The 19,793-nt window shown below is 41.6% G+C and overlaps 1 protein-coding gene across 2 annotated transcripts; it reads right to left on the minus strand.

Moving 5' to 3' along the window:
• Positions 1 to 1,098: 1,098 nt before the first annotated feature.
• smap2 (small ArfGAP2) lies at positions 1,099 to 19,189 on the minus strand. 2 transcript variants are annotated; one of them, XM_055058790.1, is made up of 9 exons: positions 18,858 to 19,189; positions 8,251 to 8,384; positions 7,626 to 7,790; positions 7,463 to 7,522; positions 7,193 to 7,250; positions 6,801 to 6,958; positions 5,661 to 5,841; positions 5,140 to 5,564; positions 1,099 to 5,050 (listed from the first exon to the last, which is right to left on the minus strand). In XM_055058790.1, the coding sequence occupies exons 1-9, from the start codon at positions 18,958 to 18,960 to the stop codon at positions 4,925 to 4,927; spliced, it is 1,410 nt and encodes a 469-aa protein (XP_054914765.1). In that variant the 5' UTR covers positions 18,961 to 19,189; the 3' UTR covers positions 1,099 to 4,924. The 2 variants fall into 2 exon arrangements, with proteins under 2 accessions (XP_054914765.1, XP_054914764.1); XM_055058789.1 differs by having other exon boundaries at positions 5,140 to 5,567.
• Positions 19,190 to 19,793: the final 604 nt, after the last annotated feature.

Here is a 19,793-nt window from a genome sequence, read left to right on the forward strand (position 1 = left end):
TAATGGCACCACTGGTGAAGATGTGGTAAAATGACTCAATTCATTAAAATCCTGTTAAATGGCAGACGCAAGATGCCACAGTAGACATTTTTAAGCTGGTCAGAGTCTCGAGGAACCTGTAGTTAGTAGTCTCTGTCGTCATGGGGTATAAATATCCCAGGACACTGAGGCCATTTCCTAGTATAACCAATAGGTTTGATAAGAATGTAAAGAAAGCGAAACTTCCACAAGGAATTGCATTTTGGGGTCAAAAAGCCTCCATATTAGCGACAAAGTCTTGTCTTTCCCACCAACACATTCATAAACTCGTGTAGTTTGTGTTCACGCTCATATTTTTGTCATTTCGTAATTATTTTATTTTGAACTCTTCCAAATGACAGGTATTTCGCACATCTTCAGCAGGAGTCCTATTATGTGTGGAAAGTGCCTGAGTAGCAAATATCAACATGAACAGGACAGACATCACCGCTGAGCTTTTTTTTTTTTTTTGGGCAAGTTTAAGAGTTTGTGCTGGATCCTTTTCATCTGTTGTCTATAACCATCAGCTATCATAGCACAAGCTTTACTAGTCACATTTTCTCATTTTTTTTTCTTTATCTGTCAGGCTATTACAAGGCCCAGGTGCCTCTCAGCCTCTTCATCTCGCCAAGCCCCTAAAAGCACAGAACGCAACCTGAACTTACAGCTCCAAGAGTCAAAATTACACCCGTGTTCAGATTTATTTTTGCCGGAATCTGTACTATTCCTAGCAGATCTAGATGTAAAACATATAAAGATTGAACAACTCTTTTGTGGTTGTCTTCAGGTTCCCGTCCTGAGGAGTGCTGGCAGCGCAACAGGGCCGCAATGACGTGTGTGATGAGGGTTTGCGGTTGAGAGGAACAAAAAAAAGGGAGCTGTAATTTTATACCTGTGCTTTGTAAATGTTTTCTATGTGCAGTATTTGATAATGTAAAACTGGTATTTTTGTGGTTTGTACGCTGCAAAATTGATTACTTAAGGTGCACGTAGTTTTGTAATAAAAAAAAGGAAAAAAAAAAAAAAACAATAGAGCCAAACTGAGGGGGAAAAAACTGAAAACAATTTGGGATTCTGTAGCCTGTACTTGCATGCCCTTTGACATCTGGACGCTGAAATAAATAAAGTTCATTTGAATCACTGTTTGTGTAAGTCATTGCTGCGGAGATTGTTGTCGGCGTTTCTGGTCACCAGAGGGCAGCAAAAACACCACAACAAGTTTGTGGTCATAATGTTTCTTTTGCAAAATATGATTTCATTTTATGCATGTTTTCTTTACGCAAAAGTTTAAGGAACCTATTTTGAAAAGAGAATTTATTTAGGCAATGTTATTTTTCTCTCAACAGCAGGGACAATATGTTTTTAATCAAACTTTTATTGATTGATTTTATAAAGACGTAAAACTAAAGGAGGCAAAGCATGTGAAAAAAAATGCGGAGCTGATATACAGAACGTCTCCATCGATCTTGTTTATGAATGTAACGTACAGATATCCTAATAAAGAATGAAACCTCACTACATATTGACATGACTAAAAGGTACATTCCTTCATTTTCTTTCATTTCCCAGCAAATGTAACAGAGACAAAAGATAAAGGACTGGAACCAAAGGAACGTTTTCCATCAGTCCTTAGCGTTCTCCAACAAAATTCAATATTACAGTGTACAATCTTAGCAGATAAATGTCGGTTTCTGCTGATGCAGCAATTTTAGTCACGTGGCCCCCAAATTTAGCCCAACTGGAAAAAAAAAAAAAGAGAGAGTAAAGAATATAGCTTTGAAGAACAGAGCTGTGAAAGTTGCAGTGTGTGCAGATATTACTGTGAGCCTCTCACTTTAGGCATCAAAAGCAGTGACTTAAGAACCAAAACCGGTTAAACAGATGATAACCAAGTTTGGAAAAACCGAGAGTTTTCAGCAAAGGTGTCATGCATTTCAAAGGAAGAGCGACTGCAAACGGCAGAGACGGAGACGAGGTCCTCTGATGTTTTTGTGAGGTGATAGATTTGTGTATGCACATTCTCTTTTCCACTTCACATTGTACGTTGGCCAGACTGTAAGTGTTCCTGAATCACCTGGGAAACAACAACAACAAAAAGACTAAATCAGTCTGATCACAGTTTGCTCCCAACATGGCGGCCAAATGACGACGCAACAGAACCTGACGGAAAGGCATTCCACTACAGGACATTCGAAAGACAAGTGCGCACCGTTGGACGCATTCGAATCATAATAAAATGAAAAAATAAAATAAAAACCACAACAATGGCAGCAATAGTCAAGTCTGTATACCCATTACAATCAGGAGAACATTCATGACACACATTCATTGATAGTTTTGTTAGTCTTGGTCACAGACTGATTAGAATATACAGTAGATAGAAACATCTGGTAATCTGAAAACATACAGTACGCACAGTCGATGGTGGGTAAGCATTCATTTCATGCAGTTCTGTGGAAGTATCTGAAACGTGACTGATAATCACCCCCTCCTTGGTTTCACGCTCGCTTTCGGGACATTCAACGTTGTTTGAGGCCACGATTGTACAAGGTGGACAGTCGGCTTAAGGTGTTTGAGCAGTTACAGGACGACAAAAACATGCGATCTTTTGAGAGCGTCCCACCCTTTCTGAGGCAATAGCACAGTGAAGTGTAACAGCAGGTATTCCCGAAGACACAGCTCAAATGCTGCGGTCATTTTCATACTAGTCACTAGCTAGGTGGCAATTTGAGAAAAGAAAAAAAAAAATAAAATACTGTACAGTTTTAGTAAAGCTAGTGCTAATCTTTGGTCTGCAAAAATCCAGTATAGGACTTTTTTTCTTTTTTTTTTTGACACTTTATTAATAATTTAAATGAAGCCCTCAGTATTTTGAAAAGCCGACATCATATAGAAATGTTTAGGTAGGCTTTGTTGCAGTTCTAGGTTTCAAAACAACATTGCTCTAGGAACTCAGATGCTTAAAGGGATTTTCTTTTTAGCAAAAAAATATATATATTTTCACTTGGGACTCTTTTTCTTTTATTCCTTTTACAGAAGCAAAAGAAATAAAGAGCATTAAAGCCATCCAGATGATTTTAAACTCTTGGGAAATCATGTAATTGCTCAAATATAGCTCATTTTAGCATAGGCTACTACTGGAAAAGGAAAAATTGGCCTAGCCTGCTTTAAGTCACGGAAGGACATTGGAAACGAGATTAGAAAATACACTTTAAATAGGACTTTCTCCTCAAAATGAGTGGCCACGAGCCACCACATTCTAGTTGTTTATTTCACTGCATTGTGCATGTCAACAGATATATTGAGTGAATTTTAGCGGCACACTGGCACAAAGCTTGGTTCAGCTCAGTTTTAGAAGAATGTACTTTATACGTGACACTTTGCTCAAAACATTTGGCAATTTGTGGTAAACTGGACATCATAATATTCTTTACTTGCCATTTGTTTAAGAGAGGACATATGCCAAACATTTGGAAAATCTGTTTCTTTTGTTTGTTTTTTTTTTCGATCCTATGCACAAAAAAAGGAGAAACCCTAAACGCATTTTGATATCCTAATCCTAAAAAAGGATCAGCATCGTTTGTTTTGTCGTTACTTTTAGCTGATCAGATAAAACAGTTAGCAGCAGTTTCTTTCACTATTGACAAAAAGTCATTTGTGACCGTTTGGACATATTATTATTTATTTGTTATCCTGCACACTAAAGAAAAAAAAAGCAAAATTTTAGTATCCTAATGGAAAGGGAGGATTAGCCTAGCATATTTTAGCTTTATTTCTGTCTGTTCCTATAAAACATATTCCATTTCTCTTCTATGGATAATATTCTGTAATTGAAATGAGCTTTTCAGTCGTCTGTGCTATTCTGGAAGTTACGTGAATATATTGCGTGGCCTTATGCACCTAAAAACACATTTTGAGCAAACCTTAGCATACTGCTAAAAAAAGGAAATTAGCTTCATTATTTTACATGGATTTTCAGGTAGAGTAATTCTTCTACTTGCCAGAAAGCATACATTAAATGGACATGGGTTTCCATCAGAGTGATTTGTGATAGTTTACAAATCTCGACTAAGAATATTTTTGCTAGCTACAAGAATGGGAAAAATTAGCCTAGCTTGAATTAGCTTGTTTAACCATTCACAATACGGTGGATGTTACATCGCTGTTTATTTGATTCCTCAAATGCCATTGGAGAAGGGAAATTAGCCTTGTCAGTTTTTGTTATTTTATGTGTTTATAACGGTTTACTAACACCTGTAAAAAATGTACTTTAAGCTGGATTCTGCACTCAGTTTTAGTATTGATAACAAACCGTTTGCTATTGTAGCCACTGCTTTGGTTCATGCCGATATGCAGCAGCTGTCCTTTTGCATGAGCTTGCATCAGGAAACCCTGACGGTGCATAGATTACAAACAAATTCCATAAGATGCCTAATATTTTCTTCGTCTTGTCTCAATAAATTTGACTTTTAGGATAGGCAAATCTCTGTGCTCAACCTCAGGGTAATTAAAAAAAAAAAAAAAGAATTTTTTCAAAAGCAAAAGCAGCTTCTTCACACCTACTGAATACACATGTGGGGATATGGAGATATTCTCAGATAACGATTAGATACAAATAAATATGTGAATGCCTAAGCAATGATCTCCGAACCCTGTTGTCTTGGTACCAAAATGTCCTGAAGGCAAACATGGAAATTTGCAGAACATGGCTATGAATGGGACAGCGAGAGGAGGCTTAGGTAGAGAGGAGAGAGAGAGAAAGAGGTAGTAATCAATTTCCAAAATCTTCTTGACGCCCGTCTTCTCCTCCTCCTGTTGTCTTGGGTTTCACAATGTTTCACGTTGTTCCCAATCCGTCCGTTGCTCTCATCTTGAAGATGGTCCTTCAGCTTTTAGGTGTATAAAATCACTTCCAGACGTGGGTCGTCATGTGTGCCGAGCTCGGAGCTGCTGAGCTTCCTGTGTGTTGGCTCCCGTATCCTGCCATGCCGTTGGTGCTGTAGAGATTCATGCCAGCTACTTGCTGAGTCATCTAAAAGAAAGCGAAACGCACTTTAGAAACGACGAGGATTTTTACATTTTGTTTTCCTACTGAAAACGCTCCAAAACGATTACACACACCTGAGCCATGTTCCACTGAAGCTGCTGGCCTTGTTGCACTCCGTACATTTGCTGGTGAGGTAACGGGGCCATGCCTCCAACCTGCTGCTGTCCCATCATCCCACTCTGCTGCGGAGCCAACACTCCACTCTGCTGCTGTCCCATCATTCCCTGGCCCATTCCTGTCATGTAAGGTGTTGACACGACGCCGCTCTGCTGAGCCATGACACCCTGACCACCCATCAATCCGTTCTGCTGCCCCATCATGCAATTCTGCTGGGCTCCGATCATGCTGTTCTGGTGAACCCCCATTAAACCACTCTGCTGCTGACCCATCATGGCCATTTGTGACGTCATCATGGCTCCTCCCATCCCCCCAACCTGGGCTAAAGAATGGAACGGGCCGTAAGGATGTGTCGGGAATCCCATTCTGTTCATATATAAGCCTGCTGAAAACAAACAGAAAGGACAAACAATTCTCATTAAAATAAGCTAACTATGAAGGTATTACAAGACCTGAGGGAAATCTATGTAGATCTCACCGTGTGTGGCCATACCACTGGCGTGCAGCGAAGGCGTGGAGGCGTAGAGAGACAGTATGGAGTCCTTGGACAGCTTCTTGACGGCGCCTTCCTCTGCTTTGGGTTTTGGATCCATGAACAAACTGAGGTTTTCAGGCACTGAGGCGGTCACTCTGCTTTGAGGCAAGGAGCTGGACGCAGGCTGGACAGAGAGAAAAGCCATCAGAATGCACAAGTGCAAAATAGAAGAACTGACATTGGGAACTCCGCAATGCAGAAACATTAATGTATTGCATTTTTTTTATTTGATTTTAGCACAAACCTTAGATAGACCGAGCACACAACCAACTTAATAGGTAAAAAAAGAAAAGAAAAAAAAAGTTGATTTTTAATTGATGAACGTTTTCCAATATTACTCGAAAGTCCACATTTGAAATCGGAATAATGGTCAAGTTCTGTTAGTGGGATGGTTGTCAAATTCCAGTGGAGGTTTATGAGAACTGATTATGCATATCATGGAAGCATAATAATAACAATAATAATAATAATCAAAACCTCTGACATTAACTGCTCTGCCAGGTAAAAGTTAATTAAGAAATTAGAATACAAATCTAGACATTTACTTCTTCAACAGTAAATGCTTGTTTCATATTGAACACAGATAATATTCACGAATCCCCCAACAATCAAACTGAGGAACTTTTCACTTTGACTGCATAATAATTACAGATTTTCATTATAATGTGTCATTACACTGAAAAAGTTCTGTTCAATTTAATTATGGATGTGGTAGACAATAAAGATGTTTAAATCTGTGCATTACTAAATATGCCTTTATTAATAAAACACATTTAAACTGGCTTGGCTCATATTGTCCTCTTGTTTTCAATAAGGTGGATCTATTTCAGAGCTCTTTCTTCACTTTGCACATTGAATTTAGAAAAACAATTGTATGTAAATAAAATACAGCGCAAAAGAAAAGTTAAAAAAAATAAGGTATGTACCCTTCAATTTGATCTCTTCAACATGTGGGGAAATGTGGAAAAACCTTACTTTTTTTTTTTTAAATAACAAAAACTTCACATGTGTGTTGAGTTAGTAAATTATCTGCATGCTGCAAAAATATAGCATGGAGTTTGGCAGAGAGTGTTTTTAAGCTACCGTAGTTTTCGTAGAGGACACTGAGGATGGGACTGGAAGAGAACCAAAGAGATCCAGAGCAGATTGTGCCTGAGCTGGATTAGAGGCGGCCGGGCTCTCGTTACCGTCTGGAACACATCCTCCACCATTAGACACCGCAGGACTGGGAGTAGGTGCATCTAATGGAGGGCAGATGGAAAAAGGGAGAGCGTTATAGCTCCTCAAGATACGAGTCAGCCGTTTTTAAATCAATTTATCCCATAAAACGTTCATTTTAAACCTCAAAGTGGTGATCATTTTTGCCTAAGAGAGCCCTCCGGTTGAAAGAGAAGCATATGCAGAGCGGCGTGGGAAGTCCACTGTACACACTGTAAAGCGTGAGTGCAGGTGAGGAAGTTCAAAAGATACAATACCGAGTCCAAGTAGATCTGTGACGGCCTGGGAGTTTGTCTTCGGGCTCACATCTTTTTTCTAAGAAAATCAATACAATCAATGGAGCATTATTGCTAATTGAGAAATGGGCATGAATCCAATGGTCTTCTCAGTCAATGACCCTCTCGCTCAATGCAGACTTAGAACTGGTCCGCTTTAAAGAACTTTGCTCATTTTACCTTTCGTCTGACTACACTTAACTATGCTGCACTTAAAATGTTCAAAAATAATAATAGAAAAGCAAAACCTACCAGTTTCATTTTCTCAAACACAACAGGCTCCTTCGGGATGTTGTCGCAACTTTTTTCTTTCTGTGAACAGAAAACACATTTGGACAAGATGTTTAGCAGAGTTCTTTATCGTGAAGATTCGGCCTGAGGCAAAAGTCCAATTCATTTTCTTTGCTTGGCTCACCCTGAGCATCTGGATGTCAATAACCTTATCCATATACTTCTTTTTCTCATACTTGTCCCTGATGAAGATCTCTGCAGCCTGGTCTGTCTCAGGCCTCTGGAAGCATTCAGGTAAAAAGGCCTCGTAGAGACGCTTGGCCTTGGCGTTTCCCATCTCTTGAACGCACTGGGGTCGCCAGAGCACAACAAACACAATTACTGGATTGGATCAAACAGAACAGCAGAATTTTCAAGGTCTTGACTCACTTATGTAGAGATACTAATGGCGAGCGGAGCCAACAGAGTATTCGAGCTGGCTTAGGCCCCGGCTATCCCACCCAAGACATATTTTGTTTGATTAAAACAAAAATAACTAAATAAAAAAATCTCTATTTACATGGTTTTTGGCAATCCAATTAAAAAATGTTAAAAATACCTATGATGCCATTAGGTTACATTAAAAAACCTCAAAATAAGAAGATGCTAACCATGCCTGAAAGAGCATGGTTAGCATGGTTTGTCTCTTTTGAAAGAGACAAAAGCTATTTTATTGATCTTCAAAGCAAGCTATGACATGACTATGCTTGTGTATTTTGAAGCCTTTGGTAATCTATCACTTTAGCATACGGAGAGTTCGGGCCTCTGACCTGGACCTGCTCCTGTGTCCACTGATCCAAGTTGACAGACTTGACCTTTGAGATGTGGACCCCAAGGTTTCGATGAATCCCAGCGCAGCGGATGCAAATGAAGATGCCTAAATTCCAGGAAGCCCATCTTGGACCTGGGACAGACGGAGGAAGAGGATGAAGAACACAGAGCATCGTCTCCAGGAGAGAGGGTAATGAGTCTATCTAGTGGGATAGCAGAGTGCTAGATCGTGTGGGAGTGAGTTCAATAATACATGCCGAGTCTGAAAGCTCAATTATGAGTTTGAATTCAGCAGGGAACACAACAAGTAATCTTCTGCAAGTCATCTGGTTTGCTAATACACAACAGCATTGAATAGATGCGCTTGTCTGCATGACTGAGAAGACAGGGAGAGCACAAAAAACAAATAGCACACACACATAAACACTCTACGTCTGGATACCTGCAGGGATGATTACTCATTTGGTCATGAGCCTGCATGTGTGGGAGCAATGTTATCTGAACACGGCATTATGTTCACAACACTGCCATATGCATCTAAACGGATCCATCTGATGTTTAAACCACCCTATTTGTGCTGCATACACGTGTAGAAGATGTCACTCCAGGTTTGGTGTTTCCACTTCAATTTTGGTAATTACATTTTATTTGTATCTATATATTTTTGTCGCAAGCTTTACATTTTTCTATTCTATTGTACTCTTAATGCCTTTAATATACTTTCACACCTACTTTTCATGACAGTGACCACATAAGGACACTTTACAAGGCAATAAAGTTACGGAGCAAAAATGACAAAATAAACCAGGAAAATGTGACTATAGAGAGCATGCTACCTATAGCAGGAGGAGTTTTGAGTCTGGATCTGAACAGAGGGAGAGAATCAATATTTGGACTGTCTGGTGGGAGTGAATGCCTGAGTCGGGCAGCGTAGGAGCTGAAAGCTCTGCTCCCCGGGGTGCTAAGGTGGGTGCAGGGTGTAGCGAGTCGGGAAGTCTGTGGATGGTGTTGAACGTGTGCACAACGAGATTTATGCCTGTTGTGAATTTAATGCGCAGTGCAATTGCTGTAAAACTTTAATGACATGGTGATAAAATGAAGCTGCATTCCTCGACCATTTGAAGCTTATGGAGACATTTTGAGAGAGACCACAGAAGAGAGAGTTACTATAGTCGATAGGTGTTGTGATGAGGACAGATAAAAATAAAGAGCGGCAGACAAAATGCGAAAATAGAAATTCCATTTGGCTGTAACAGATGGCACTCAAACTCTTGACCTGGGGAGAAGGTCAAGAGTTCAACAGTTCATCGGGATGGAAGAACTGGCCACTTTAATAAATTTAGATTCAGTTCCAAAAAGAATAACTTCTGTTTAATCACAGTCTGATCTCAGAAAGTCGGACCAAGACTTTAAACCAAGACTTTATTTCAGATAAGCGGGTAATGTGAACGGAGAAGGAGAGAAATTGATTTATTTCAATAGAAAAGTGGAGATGGGTGTTATCAGGAAAAATAACATCAAACTGGATGAAAATATCTTTCATGACACATAGGGAAGTGATAGAGAAAAGGGTGACCTACAGGAAATGTGGAAAAGGTCAGATCTGAGTTCAGAGTGAAATCAGCCAAGAGGGACATTTAAGATGCCAATTTAGAACAAAATCTATTCAGAAAATGGCATGATAAATTGTATTAAAGGCTGCCCTCTGACCAAGGAGGATGAAAAATAATGATGAGTCATGAGTAGATCCTCTTTTTAGCTTTTATCATGAATTGATGTGTGATTTACGGCTGCATCTAACGATTGTTTTAGTAATCTAACTACTCTCTCGATTATTCTGATGATTCATCGATTAATCAGATATATGAATGACACATTTTGTAGATGTTTTATTTAACCACTTAAGCTTTTTTCCATAAAGAGCCTGTGTACTCCAGTTAATTATTTAAAAAATTACTAAATTAGTTGATGATTATTTCAATAATCGATTAATTGCATAAAAATTGTATTAATCATTTCAGCCCTGGTGTATTTTTTATTTATTCTCCAATTTTTTCTGATCTTGTGGTTAAGATTGACACATATTTTTGTTCTCTTCTAAAAAAAGAGAAACATGTACACAATTTCCATTATTTGACACAGTTTATGTCTGTCTCTGATCTTTTCTCACTACAGCCTGAACAACGCTTTCTTCCAGTTCTCCAGTATTTATCATCATTCCTTTGGAATTAAGCATTTTCAATATTCATTGCTTCCTGTGCTCCATAAATAAAGCCTGATAGGTTGAATTTTGACTTACACCCTACAAGTCGATGCACTGTGGCCCCTTCCCACTAGGTGGCGGAACAGCTTTGGGTTTGGATCCTTACCTATTGTCAAATGAGAAGTCACTGTGCAGAGTGGAGGAAAGGGCCATTCTATGCAAATGAAAGTAGATGCTGATTTTCAGGATGAAAATCCTGCAAAGCCTTCCTCTTTGTGGGAGCCGCGGAAACCTAGTGTCAGGGTCCAGGAATAGCCTTTTGTCTCCACCGCAAGAGGGCTACAATATTCTTTTACTGAGACTAATCAGGTGAATCACTTTGAATGTTTAACATCAGCACAGAGAGGAAACCAGTAAATGCAAACCACAGGATCATCAGCTGGACAGCCTATCTGTCAGCCTGACAGCGAAGCTGCAGCATTAGCTCTCATGCCGTCTAATAATAGTAGAATTACTCCGCAAAGCCTGCTTAACCACTGTAAACACTGGCACTGACACAGAGGCACTGTCAATTGTATTGAGCTTCCTGTAAGAGAGCAATTTGGTAATCCTCCATTCTTGTTCACAACCCCCTCAGTTTCTGGCCACTGCTTTATCTTATTTTTATCACATTTATTCTCCGCTGCCTCTTCGTACATAAACTTCTCTCTCACACAATCAAATTGATGATTTTCTATAAATATCTGCACCCTTTTTCTTCCCCCCCACCCCCGAGTTGTACTCATATTCTGTTTTGTTTTGAAAATTACAACATTTTCCAAAATTGCCGTAGCCATTGTGTCTTAAGCAGTAACAGTGATATCATCCTGGACTGTCCAAAAAACACTGCTGACGATTATGTGTTCGGACTTATGCAATAAGCAGGAGGAGAGCGTTAAATTAAGAAGTATTCTCCAGGAGAGATTTAGCTAGAATGTATACGATCGCAGAAAAGTTTGCAGCAAACTGAAGATGGCACATGACTACTGAACTCTGGACGATGGTGTCAACATCTTGTGGCATTTTATCTTGGAATGCTAAAAGATCTTGATATTTTGGGTCTACCTACAGTGCGTGTATCTTACAATGCACAAAAGGGAGTAGTTCTTGAACTGGATCCTCCTGTGGACAGAGAGGTCTGACATGTGTCAGTTTGACCGTTCGCTAACTAGACTATCTCAAACTGCCACCCTTGACACAATGAAACGTTGCCATTTTCACTCAAGGCGACATGCATATCACATCGCTTTGTCATGTTTGTCAAATCTGTTTCTCAGCAGATATCGCTCTAATTAGACTTGGGTCGGGTGGGCCCGACACAGTTGTTCTGGATAAGAAAAAGAAACAAAAAACAAAATAGATTACAAGCTAACAGTTTTATTGTGAAGCTTGCAAACTGCCTTTGTGTCAGCGTGCTACAGTGACAGAGTAAACAGTTTTTATTTGTAGCATAAAACCTTGTTGTTTTCAGTCAAGGTTAGGGTATGCTAGCATGTTGATGAATGCTTATATGAATTTGCTAACGGCTAGCACAGCTACTACATTTGTATTTTTGGAACTGTAGCCTGATGGATGTTATGATTTGTACTTCAAGTATTTACAATAATCAATAGAGGATTTAAAGAAAAGAAACAACCACAAACATTTTAAAGTGAACTATGGCCACACACAGGGTTGCAGCACCTGTTTTAGCTCGAATCAGTGCAGTGGTTGAGTAAGAACTCATGATAAAGTATGTTCAGCAAACACACACCTCCAGGTACTTTTAACAGCTACGGCTGAAAGAGTGTAGGAGGAGCAGATATCTAAAAAAAGGAAGGAGAGACTGAGCAAACGCTTCAAAAGGAGCAAAGCGGCGATGCTGAGCGCGCGGCAGTTTTCTGTATATGCAAAGGTCATGAATACTGGAGTGGTGAAGATGTGACAATTAAATTAAATGCGACTAAAGTTCTGAAAAGGTGAGGTGTCCAAAAGCAGAGATGGTTTGAAGTTGCTGGTGGATGAATCATCCTGGCAAAAATTTAAAAAAAGTGAATGTGGTCGTGTGTGTCAAACATCTAAACTCGAGCACACGAGTAGCGGAGAAGGTGAAGGCAAACAGGACAAGATTATCTTAGTCATCAAACGGTGGACTTTGGCTGTTTGATGATGTGCCTGAATGTGTACAGGGAGTTTGGACCAAAGTGAACACAAACCGAGATTAAAAATCAAAGCCACGTCACAACAAGTTCTAAATAATTCAATTTTGTGAGCAGCCATGTTGGGAATATGTGCCCCTCCAACCCCCCCCCCCCCCCTGATCCTTCGGCTAGTTTCTATTTAAAATACAGACTAGATAATGAGATCTTTAAATGTTTTATGCTGTTCTGAGTGTGCTTTAGAAAGTACCTTTGGACACACATCATTTAGCTTGCAGGTAAACTGCTCGAGCAGGTGCACATACCTCATTAGCCTACATCCCACAAGGATAAATGGTGCTCTCTGCAAGCACCGAGTTAATCCTGCAGAGCCTCGGTTATCAGGGAGTAGAGCACCCTCCTTCTCTTCCTCCTCCTCCTCCTCCTCCTCCTCATTCCCTTTCTTCTCCTTCGCCTCCGTGCAAACATAGACGCGCTTGTTTCATCCTCATGTCCTCTAGCGTGAAACCCCAACCGGAAACCCTTAAGCCATCCTTCAACCCGATCTCAATCTGAGCAAGGCAGATGGGCTCGCATTTAAAATTGACCAACTCACACCCACCATCTGTGTTAAGTTTTGTTATTGTGTCTGAACAGGGCTACACTCAACGACGCAAGAAAAATACCCACTAGCTTGTTTTATTCTAAAATCTCTTCTGGTTTTCATCCAACTGGTTGTAAATAGCACATGAGAACTGATTTTAAGTGCAATAAAGTCGATTAGAGATGTCCCCAGAAAAGGATTGTTGGCCTGGAATTGTTTGATATCATTGTCTTTCAGCATACGCAACACATGGAGTGCTACCAGGCTGTGCTGACAAAATCAATAGAAGAATATCTTTGGTGTCGGTCTTGTGACTGAGTGAGGAAGACTTGAAACTTTCCATTACTGGGAAGGAGTTCAAAGGAAGACAGAGGAGGCAGATGTAAGAAACCATCTGTTTTCTATAAAAACGTTGAGACACGATCGCCGTTCTTTCAGAGAGGAAGAGGGAACAAGATTTTCACAGATAACACAAACTGCAAAATGAGGAACGGTTGATTGCTCGCTCTTTCCGTCTTATAGTTTAGTTTTGAACTTTAAAATATGGATCAGAAAAAGGTAACCATTGCCTCCATGATGACATATGGCACCCTAGACATGTTTAATTATTTAGTATTTTACCCGTAATGAAAACAGCAAACTGAGAGCCTGGGGCAGAACATGAAAGGCAGGAATGCTAATTAACAAACTTCAAACTGAATACAAGGATTACGTCTGGTTTGGAGTTTTTGCATACAAATTTGTACACAACGTTCTTTGCAACTGTGCCTATGCAGACTCTCCATGGTGCTATACCTTTGCATCTTCCAGAGGGCATAGGTAACCTTCTTGTTTGACTGGAAATCCCTGCTGGCTTTTGATTGGATGAGATTAAAGGCTGCAAAGGGTGGGGGGAGGGGGTGCTAAGAGCTTGTGGCGGAGGCGGTGATGGGGGTGGGGGAGCATGACATAGCCAGGTGATATCTCCACAGCAACCTGGGCCTCACCTGCGTGTAAACACGAGCACGTTGAAGAGACAGAGAGAGAGACAGAGAAAGAGAGAGAGAGAGAGGGAGGGAGAGAGACAGAGAGAGAGAGAGAGGGAGAGAGAGAGAGAGAGAGAGAGAGAGAGAAAACCCAACATTGAAATATTGACTACGTTAAACACCTGCAGCTTTCCTTTGCCACTATTTCCTGGCAGTGCTGGAGGTTTTACAGTCTCTGTGTCACTTTGTGTGGAAGTGGTTTTGAAAAAAAAATAAATAAAAAATGAACTTACATAATGTCAGGGAGAAGAGAGCATGGGACTGGCAGGAAGTTGGCTTGCTCAGCTATACGACTCAACAAACAGAGGTCTTGTGTTTGTATAGTAAGACTGCATGGGGGGGAGACGGCTGGGCAGGAGTGTTGTTTTGCTTTTTCACACCACTTCCTGTACAATCACCCACAAGGGTGGGAGGTAAATCTGTCCATGTCAATGCAAACGAGATTACATCAAACGTCATTGTGAGCCATATGGCTAAAACCGCGACTTTACAGCTCGTGCTTGGGGAGTTGCGGGGGGTTGAAGGTAAGAGTGCGGACGGGCAGACAGAAGGCAAACTGCAACCAGGATTATATCATCAGCACACTCATTAGGAGCTTCATCCTACAAAGTGGGGAATTAGCCTAATGTGTGACCTTTTAAATCAGTGTGCAGCCATAATTGCATGCAAGACTAATGAGTGCAAAGGAGAAAATCAGCTTTAAGTTGTTACTGAGAAATGCATTTTCACAATGTGTCCTGTCACAAACACAAACTTAAGTGTGTTTTTTATTTGGATTTGATTTTAAAATCCAAAGCGGGGCATCATTCTGAAGTGGAAAGAAAACCAAATGTGGTTTTCAAATAAAAACCCTGAAAAGCAGATGAATCTCCAGAGACTCACATCTTTGGTCGTCCTCCTTCACAACGCAGCTCCAGCTCAGTGTGACTGAATAAAGAGCGGCTGTGAACACTTGTCTTGGATTCTTTCCACAAATTCTCATTTTCAGATTTAGGCCTGGACTTTGACTGGACTGTTCTGATGCATGTGATTTGTATTAGGGGTACGCCGATAAATCAGCCGTGATTTCCTCAATTTAGGAAATCGGTTGGTACTCACACAAGGAGCTGACCTTATCCACCGATCTTATCTACCGCCGCAGAGGACCGAAAATCAGTCACTGTTCGCTTCTGCTGTGCTGTGAGAGAGCGGGTTGACCGACAGGGACACTACCAGGCCACGTGCGCGGTTAACGATAGTTGGGAACTTAGCAACTTTGTTGCTATAATTAGCAACCTGTCAGACAAAAAAATAAATAAAAAATACATCGATATCGGCAAGCCGGGTTTTTTAAAATCGATGGTCAGCCAGAAAACTGCAATTGGAGCGCCCCGAATTCATATCATTTCATTTTAGCTCCATTTGTCTGTTCAGCGACATGAGGTGCAAGGTGAACCTGTGCCTCAGTCTCAAGCCTTTTATAGACTCTAATGTCTCATTTTCACTGAGCGCTGCAGTACAGGTCAGTGTGTTACAAAAACAATCAATTTCCAACTTATCTGACAAGGAAATCTTTATCTACAAAATTGCTGTGTCTCCATAATGTCATATGGCAAACAATAAATGGAGCTTCTCATAAGCTTCTTCCCATGAGAAATAGATCTGCTAAAGGCATGACAGGCAAAAAAAGTTCCAAGTGACACAAATACCTTTTCAAGCCCTTCCTTCATAAACTAGAGAAAACCAACTTTCATTTAAGTTTTAAATTGGAGCCTAATAATCCTCTGTATGTCCACGTATGTGTTCCTGCTGCTGCTCTTCCCTTACAGCTTAATCTCATCCACAGTCTAATTATGCCAGTCTGCTGCAAATTGTGACCAGTCACGCCAATCAAAAGGGCAAGAGCACAAGCACGCTTCATGAATGTAAAATCAAGCATGCAAAAAAAGTAAAAATAATAAGAACAAGAGATGGCCTTAAAAGGCCTTTCTCTTCCAGGAAGGGCTGACTGCAAGCCTCATTATTATTTTAAAACCTGCACCTCTTTATTTGTCTTTGATCGAGTCTCGGAGGAGCCAACTCTTCAGATGAACCAGAAGAGTCTGATCACAGCTTGGGTTATATAACCGACTTCGCCTGAAGTGTCTCGACATCTGCATCGGCTCTGGTTACTGTGGGTTTTGTTAAGAGACAGGGTCGCCATGACTTCTTTACTGCGTCCAACTGCTGATTCATGAAGACCGACAACCAGCGGAATGACGTAAAAAGCACATACTCTTATCCTTCCTATTTTTAAGGGTGGATGAGGGACTGGGTCACAGGAAGTCGCCGATTACAGGATGAAACTACATGATTCACTGATTTTGATCATTTCTCCTCTGGGACCGTCACAAATAGATGTAACTAAATTACAAGCTTGCTCTAGTTTTACATATCAGATGATTCTATTTAAGTTTTTTCAAGTCCTTGGCAGATTTTTAGAGCGTACATTTAACAGCTACAAACAATGAGCTTTGTCCCAATGTGTCCCGTTTGCCCCGCATGTTCTGCAGCACACCAGCGACATTAGGCGTCCCGGAATATTCCGTGAAAGAAAAACAGAGCAATGATTGGAGTCGTTCAGAACGTTTTCCTGAACAATCACTCAGTGGCTCCGTCTAAAAGCCCGCAGTAATTTACCGACTTGTGGGTGCGCGATGTAGGCGTCTCCATTAAATGACAGACCTCTCCGCCGCCGAGGCATTTCACTGACAAGGCACAGCCTCGCCAGGCCGTCTCAGACAACTCAACGCCAAGAGCGAGCTCTGATGACGCTCGCGATGACGGAGGTGGCAGAGTACACACCTTTTCTAATAACACCCAACTGTCCTGCAGGCTAAGTTTAATTACAGTCAGATGTTACTGCTCCTTCAAGCCTTCAGCAAGTCTGGCTTGTGTTGCTTTTGCAGAAGTGTTCACACAGCTTAAATCTTTCCACATTTCGTAAGTAGCAAACACAGACTTTGACGGATTTCATGGGGATTTTATGATGCAGGCGAGCTACAAGTAGAGCACAATTGTGAAATGGAAGAAAAGTTGTTGTCTTTTATGTCTAATATAAAATCTACTATACTGAGTATCCATTGTGGTTGCTGTCCGGCTGGAAGCCAGCAACTGTGTAGTTTCAAACAGGTTTTCTTCCAGATTTGCTCTTTATTTAGCTTCATCCATCTTCTCATCAACTCTTAACCAGCACCACAAAGTTCTTGGTATCCTTCATTTCTTTTTACAAATAAAAATTGAAAAATGTGCTGTGCATTATTCAGGACCGTTCACTTTGTTGTTAAATCTAAAAATCTACCGTCTCTTAAGAGAGCCATTAAGGAAAGAACTTCATAAGCCATATAGGGTCAAACAGCAAACCAGTGGAAGAGGACACCAAATTTGGCCAAACGTTTTGGTCTGTGCTCAGTGCTATCTGTGGCACATCATCACACCATTCGTGCAATGAAGCATGGTGGTTGCGGCGTCATGCTGTGAAGATCCTTTTCTTTAGCAGAGGCATCTGAACTTGGTCAGAGTTCACAAGAAGACTGATTGAGCTAACCTGTTAAGAGTAGTGGCTCCTGAACTTTTCTAGAAATGTAGACATGTAGAAAGTCCGTGATCCTGACTCGTGGTTGATCACATAAGCGTTTACGCTTAGTCAGCTAAAAGGTGGTACGATGTAAACGCCGTCGACATCATCAGCTAATATGCCGACCAAAACATTGCCATGTTCGTCTTATGTCCTTAAGATCACAAGCGTACATATTTAGGGTATGACCCTGGCAGGACACTATACATGTTAGAGAATTTAGTGATGATTTGTTCCTCGGCGTTGCATATTTGCAACCTCAACATCCATGTTAACCCAACAGGGTGGCAAAACAGGTTCAGCAAACAGCTGCTGACATGCGGTCCAAGGCCTCTTGGAGGACACACGCCTTGCAGGAGACAAACACGACCGGCAGCATGTCGCGGTGTGTTTACAAAAATCATACAGCAGTTCGGTGGAAATTGGGTGCCGTGATCAGAAATCACAGCAGGCAGTCACCATGAGAGGAACTGCAACGGCTGCACAAGTAATCTGAGAGGAGCAGCCTCACTTTGTCAGGGCAGTAAAATAAATAAGTAAATAAAAGTGCCATTTTAATGGCAGAAAGGGTTTCCTGTGTGCTCCCAGCCTGCAGGAACAATCTGTTCAGGGGTGATCCAGAGTCAGCACAGGTGTTTCCCCAACAAGGTCTCAGTTTCTCCCAATATCCCTCATTCTATTTGACGCTCCGGTTTGTCACTGTGGCTCGCGGATAATTAGTTTTTATGTGTACATGAAAACTCTAATCGAACTGGGAATGTCTTGAGGTATTCTGACATGATGTAACTGCATCCTGCACCTGGGAGGATGTGGCTGAATCTCTTGCGCCACGCCACAACGTACTTGGCCGATGGGGGGGCAGATTCATGCAATGCCGCATTTACCTCGCGGTGTAACATACATAGGATAAACTGGAGAGAGATTCGTGCGCATGGGCCGCCTGCAGGCGTGATGAGACACGGGACGAGGTCGAGGGGAAATGTGATCCAGGCGATAATGATGATGATGGTGATGATGACCCACCTTTAGAGTCGCAGTCGGCGCAGTATTTGTTCTCCTCCAGCGCCAGCAGAGAGTTGAGCACCGCCTGGTATCTGTCAACGTCTTTCACAGATTTGCCCGTCATCGCTGCGCTCCGAGTCTCGGTCCACTCCTCCTTCCACACAAGAACCCCCCGATGTTTCTTCCCCGTCCGCGCCGGCTCTCGTCAGGGGGTTTTGGGGGAAAGATGGGGGGAAGCTGGAGGAAAATGAAAAGCGGTCCAGGCGGTCGGATTTTCGGGCGATGCGCTCAGTTCCTCCTCCTCCTCCTCCACCTCCACCTCCTCCTCCTCCTCCCGGTCTTCCTCCTAAATGTGTGCAGCGCAGTGAGTTCGCTTCAGCGCGATCGCAGGATGAGACAGAGCCTCTCCCCCCGAGCCCAGCGCAACAGGAAGAAACAGCCACGTGATTTCCAGGACTGAAAACGAGCAGCTCACTTTGAAGCACATCTGTAACCTATCAGAGAGAGACCGCTGCTCGCTCCTCGGAGTGCCCGTCTCTGGAGCCTGAAGGAACGCACGCCTATGCCGCCATCTAGTGGTGAAACCAAGGCACTACTGTTGAGGCAAAAATAACTCCATCCGATATTCGCGGAGGGGGAGTCCTGCTCCAGTCCTCAATGGCCGGTGTGCTGCAGTTTTTAGACGTGCAGCAGGCACAAAATGCTGGAACTAAATGGCTTAATTTACTCCTTCTTTTGTAGATAATTTCTCCAGAGTCTTGCTATTGACCTAATTATTAAATTCAGGTGTGGTGCAGCAGAGGCACATCTTAAAGTTGCAGGACAGTGGCCCTTTGGGACTGGAGTTTGACACGATCGCCATGTTGTAACTGGCAATTTGCTCTTAAAAGGTTGTATTTCCCCCAAACAACAACACACACCACTTTTAATTATTACTTTTTGTTTTTTGATGAAGTA

This window comes from Poeciliopsis prolifica, unplaced genomic scaffold (assembly GCF_027474105.1).
Source record: "Poeciliopsis prolifica strain line A6 unplaced genomic scaffold, Auburn_PproV2 SCAFFOLD052, whole genome shotgun sequence".
Taxonomy (NCBI): domain Eukaryota; kingdom Metazoa; phylum Chordata; class Actinopteri; order Cyprinodontiformes; family Poeciliidae; genus Poeciliopsis; species Poeciliopsis prolifica.

What these genes read in the sequence shown, in the direction of transcription:
- smap2 (XM_055058789.1), bottom strand. Translation starts at nt 18,960, where the DNA reads ATGACGGGCAAATCTGTGAAAGACGTTGACAGATACCAGGCGGTGCTC. An exon ending in TTGACATCCAGATGCTCAGG is followed by an intron (nt 7,523 to 7,625) that starts GTGAGCCAAGCA and finishes TTCTGTTCACAG; the next exon opens with AAAGAAAAAAGTTGCGACAA. An exon ending in TGTTTGAGAAAATGAAACTG is followed by an intron (nt 7,251 to 7,462) that starts GTAGGTTTTGCT and finishes TGATTTTCTTAG; the next exon opens with AAAAAAGATGTGAGCCCGAA.